At 37.5% G+C, this 5783-nt stretch overlaps 1 protein-coding gene across 1 annotated transcript in view; it reads left to right on the top strand.

Moving 5' to 3' along the window:
* The first annotated feature begins 1419 nt into the window (after positions 1-1419).
* Positions 1420-5783, top strand: part of mtr (5-methyltetrahydrofolate-homocysteine methyltransferase) — a 34968-nt gene continuing 30604 nt past the window's right edge. The window contains exons 1-2 of the mRNA XM_053341816.1: positions 1420-1539; positions 3421-3632. Coding sequence (XP_053197791.1) covers positions 1497-1539; positions 3421-3632 — 255 coding nt within the window. The 5' untranslated portion in view covers positions 1420-1496. The remainder of the gene's footprint in view (positions 1540-3420; positions 3633-5783) is intronic.

Raw genomic sequence — 5783 nt, 5'->3', positions numbered from 1 at the left:
TTTGATGCTTACAGCTGCCTCTCACTGTATTAATGGTTATATTGAATTGTTGGAGTCCATTCTCTCTATGTTCTCTCTGTTTAATCTCTTAAATTAACTTTACACGTTAGATTTTAGCTCTTTGGAGGTTAAAGCATCCTTTTCTTTAACCTTCCCCTCCTGCATCAAACATGTTGATAGGGTCTGATGCATCACTATCTCCACTATTCCTGTTTTTGTTAAGTGTGTGTGAGAACTGACTGCTCTTGTTATGTCATGAAGGTATTATGCCAAGTCACTAATCAGAGAGAGAGAGAGAGAGGGAGAGTCTCAACAGTATCTCCTATTTATTAGTGATATTTCAAAATAATACTGAGGATGGTACAGTAATAAAGTAATGTAGTGTTTCCTGTAGTAGTAAACAAAAAGCCCAAAGTGTAACTTATGAATGCAGATAAAACACTTATTACTTCAGTATGAATAGTATTTGAAGCTGCATCCATCGGCACAGCTGTTTTCATACCACATAGTTTTCATCTCAGTACAGGTAATTCTCATGTGCATTCTGACACGCACACACACACACACACACACACACACTGTCTACTGTGTTGTAAGTGTGGAATCGCACTGAAAAAAAAGAATACTTAATGAATGTATAAACCTTTAACTTGGATAAGTAAGGCAGTGTCAGGCAGACCTGTATGGAAGCCATTTCTGCCAGGAAGAGAGAGAAAAAAGATAAAAATAAACATTCATGGTGAAGTAAGTTAAAATAATTGGTTCAAATGTTACCTCACAAAGACAAATAGTAAAATAGGAAGAAAAAAAAGACTTAAAGTCACAATTATGATCACTAAAGTGAAACGGTGGACTTTCTATCTCAGAATGTTCACTTCGGTTAAAAGTTTGAAAACTCATAACTTTGACTATTTGATGTTAAATCTGGAATGTTTCATTATTAAGCTCATACATTCAAAAGACGTTTCGTCAGCTACTATATGTTGAAATAATAACAGCTTTAAGGGGAAATGTCAGCTGTGTTGAAATAACGCTGTCATAAGGGTAATATTGAAACAATAACGCTGTCATAAGGGTTATATTTAAATATTAACGCTGTCATATGGGTAATATTGAAACAATAACGCTGTCATAAGGGTTATATTTAAATATTAACGCTGTCATAAGGGTAATATAATTGAAATATTAACGCTGTCATAAGGGTTATATTTAAACATTAACGCTGTCATAAGGGTTATATTGTAACATTAACCCTGTCATAAGGGTAATATTAACGCCGTTTTAATGGAAACGCATGAATCAGAATTTTGTCTGTCATAATGGCGGTGGTTTTATTCTGAAGGAGTCTGACCGGAAGTGTAGCTGTCGCCAGTGGCGGAGCACAAACTACATAATCTCCACATGAGCCGGCTGGTAGCAAAGGTCTGCCCTGCAACATTAACCGTTTAGTTTGCAGACGGGCCGTGAGGCTGTTCTCAAGGCGGACCCTTCACAACATGTCTCCAACTAACGTCATTCATCAGCTCCCTTCACAAGCGGGTAAATATACTCTGCTCTCTCGCCGTTTACTGTTAGCTGTTAGCTGTAAGTTACCCTAATGAGTCCACACTCATTGATCTGACTGCAGTTTACTTGTTACACCACATGTCTCTCTTTCTCTCTCTGTGTGTGAGACAAGTTATACTCGTTAACTAGTGTTATTACATATAACCGGATGTGACATTTTGTGTGAGTTTAACAGATTCAACAGTACACATCAATATGACAGAAGAGTTCATAAAGTTAAACATGTATGTTGACACCCTGACAGTACAGTGTGAGCCCGCAGCAGCACCCAGCAGCACCCAGCTGCCAACCCACTGACAATCACTGTCCACATCTGGAGAGTGATTAGCATTTATTAGTGATACCACAGCTGTATGGTTCTGTTCTGCATTCAGCGTGGTCCATGCTCTGGCTCCACCAACCATCACCATGAATGATAAGGAGCACAACAAAGCTGTGCTCAATCACAACTTAACAACTACTGAGTGATTTACAATCATTTTTATGATTCCATCATTGCTGTTGATTTTTGTGTTTGTCATACAGTCAGTTTATCACACTTAGTGTCACTTCATATCAGAATGTGAGTAGAGCTGCTATGATAAGTTGATTAATCGATTAGTTGTCAACTATTATATTACTTGCCAACTATTTTGATAATCGATGAATCACTTGAAGTCATTCTTTGAGGAAGTAATTTCTGAGTCTAGCTTCTTAAATGTGAACATTTTCTGTTTTCTTTAGTCCTCTATGACAGGAAACTAAATGTATATGTTTGGGTTATGGACTGTTGATTGTATAGTGCCAAATCACAACAAAGTTATCTCAAGGCTCTTTACACATAGAGCAGGTTCTAAACCAAACTCTTCAGGTTTTAACTTTAAAGAGACCCAACATTCCCACATGAGCAACAGTGGCAAGAAAAAACTCCCTTTTAACAGGAAGAACCCTCAGAACCAGACTCAGAGTGGGAGAACATCTGCCTCGACCGGTTGGGGTTGAGAGGAGAGAGAGGAAGGATAGAGGAGAGAGAGGAAGGATAGAGGAGAGAAGCACAATGAAAATCATCAATGAAGCTAGAAGGTCCCGTGTCACTGTGAGCTGATGCAACAGTTAATTAAATGAAAGCAGCAGCACTATTGTGTGTCTCCATGCAGTCTGAGGTTTGAGTGATGTATAATAAATCAGTTGTATCAGGTGATATTAGTTTATCATTGATGTATTGTTGTACACATCAGCTGATAAGTAAGAAGACATTACTGTACAGAAACAGTGTCTCTGTTACAAGTACTCTTCATAACTTGGTCACATTTTTTTTAATAATCAAATTTAAAGCATCCTATCAAAAGTGCTTGTTAATGTAATGTATTTGGGCAAGAAAATGAATATGAGCCAATATATTGTTATTTATGTTACAACAGAGTCCATTTAGTAGATGTTCTGGAGCTTTTACACATCACCACATTATCTTCCCCACTTGGTGGATTTTGCCAATTGTTATAGAGTTGTTGATGTTCAATTTCCAAACTGGATTCTTGACTTGGACTACATGAACTCACTACAAAGTCCATTCAGTAGCTGATCTGGAGCTTTTGATCATGTCAGATGACTTTTAATCACATAACATGACTTGGCACCTGGGAACACTTTTGTTGTGTTAATGATCATGTGTTATGATTGAAAGCTGTAACCAGTACTATGGAAGTACATGGAACTTGTGAGACTGTTTTGTTACCTGCTCTTTTCAAATAGTTTTCTTCTACTATATGTTATTACTTTATTATTTATTTTCAACTTAAATTATGAATGACGAGTGCTGTAAAATGGGTCTGTTACTTATTCATTTATGGAATCTGATTATTCTTTTTTCCCCAGTATGCAGTTGCCCAATGGAGTTGGAGCTGCGAGCACTGCTGCAGCAAAGGATTATGGTCCTGGATGGAGGTATGGGAACCATGATCCAGCGGCAGAAGCTCGAGGAGGAACATTTCAGGGCGGACGAGTTTAAAGAGCATCATCTGTCACTGAAGGGAAACAACGACCTGCTCAGTATCACTCAGCCTGAAGTCATCTATAACATACACAAGGTACTTCATCCAAGTTTAGTAGGTAGTCTTTAGTCTTTGTTACAGTAAAAGAGGTTTTCCTTCTTCATTCTAATGATTTACAACGCCATTAATACTTAAGAAATGTCTTGGTTAGTAAACACTAAATCAGTTGCAAGGCCAAAAAATAAACTTCACTGCCAATCCTGTGTGAATGTCTTTTTTCTGTATGACTTTAGTTTTATTTCTGCATATCTGGATAAATAAGTGTGTTTTACAGTTGGTAGTATTCATGTAGTTTACAGCAAAAGAGAAATATATGATGATGAGAAATTGAATAACATTTAAAAACGATTAAAAAATACTATATACTATATACTATTTTAGCCATAATGGTTATAAGTCTATTAGTACCCATCTTCAAGCCCTCGTTGGAACACTATAACAAGTCATTCCTTGAGGATACAGCTCTGGAACAATATGATTGGATAAGATCACCATCTGTTGTAACGACCGCAATTCAGACTAATGGAGGACACAAGTGAGCAAACCTTAAAGTCCATGTAAAGTAAGAATAAATATGTGTTCTGAGTTTGACATACCACAGAAAAGTGTGTTGTTAACCACCCTGCCAAATTTGAATGATTAAAAAAATCACCAAATATATGAAATTAGGCTTCAAAGTTGTGTAAAAATCAGCCTCTTTCTCTGCTACCAAACGCTGTGGGAGTGCCCGCCAAGTCTGCTGAAACCCCGCCCCCTACCAAGTGTCACCTGTCAATCAAAGTCACCACTTCTACCAGAAACATGGACGCTACGTCTGAGAGCTTTCTGATGCTAGCTCGGCGGCTAACTCGGCGGCTAACTCAGCTAACTGGCTAACTGTAGGCTGTAGTAGTAGTAGTGTGTGCTGAATGTATTTATACCTCTACAGCAGCAGGGGCGGGTGGTTTTCAGACCCTCCCACTAAATCCTGAACACAGAAATCTTGAAACACAGTTTGTGAAGCCTAGCTCCACAATTCAAATCTAAATGGTTGAAATGCTTTTTACACATTTTTTAGAAATACATTTATGACATATTTAATGTGTTTAGAAGAAAATGTCTGAATTCACTTTACACGGTCTTTAAAGACAGCATTTAATTCCAAGATGCTGACTGAGTTCTGGATTTCAGTTGACTTTATCAGCACTGACACATTAAATATCAGATCGCAACTAAATGTGGAAGATGATCTCTGAGCAGCTGTCTCCTAAATTAAACCCAGAATGGACTGCTGTGTTTCATGCATAGTGGCCACCCATCTCATGAGGTGAGTTTAACACTAAGAACCAAGATTAAATGACTTAATTACATGGTTCTTAGTATTCTTTAGAAATAACAAACCATTGCTTTTGAATAACAGAATGTTGTAATGGATGCAGACACTGGAGAATCACATCCAATCATATCAATCCAAATTTAATAATTAATTAAACATTTTTTATATTCATTTTAAACCCTTTAATCGTTATTAGCTGAACTTTTTCCAGTAAAGAAAAGAAAGAGAGAACAAGAAAACCATGCAGAAAAAGCTAAAGAGGTTAAAAGACAGAAAAGAACATATCAACAAACTTTGACAGTTACAAATTGACAAAATTCCAACGGTAAAGCTTACTTTAGTGGCAGTCACATAGCGATAAGAGCTGGGGTATGTCGACATTTCTCAAAGCTTGACCTCATAGATCGTGCTACTTTTAAGTCTAGCAACGGGGGGTTTAGATATGTAATAAAGCAGCACAAAGCCCTCATCTCAGCTACAGATGTACGGACCCTCAGGTGTCCAGAGCTGCTCTCTCCAAAATAAAATAACACATTATCCCTTACATATAAAATAATAATAGGGCTGTTGTGTTTGGATAGACCTACTAGTGTGTGTGTGTGTGTGTGTGTGTGCAGAGTGTGTGTATGGTTTGTATTCACCTCCATGGATAGTGGAGGTTGCAAGTGTCTGGAAACATGATTTTGGGGCTGGGGGCTGAAAAGTTTGGGAACCCTTGATTCAGTCTAATTGGTCTCGGTTTGGTAATAACAATAATAGTCATTGTATTTATGTAGCACCTTTCAAGAAAGAAGAAATGCTTTAACCCTTTGTAAGTCTGCTCAACCATCAATTCTAGGGTCCATAAGAAAAACAATCCATGTTTTATGTTG

The sequence above is a fragment of the Scomber japonicus genome, chromosome 20 (assembly GCF_027409825.1).
Source record: "Scomber japonicus isolate fScoJap1 chromosome 20, fScoJap1.pri, whole genome shotgun sequence".
In the NCBI taxonomy this organism is placed as follows: Eukaryota; Metazoa; Chordata; class Actinopteri; order Scombriformes; family Scombridae; genus Scomber; species Scomber japonicus.
The sequence above is the reverse complement of the archived record's forward strand: the minus strand, read 5'-3'. Positions and strand labels throughout refer to the sequence as shown.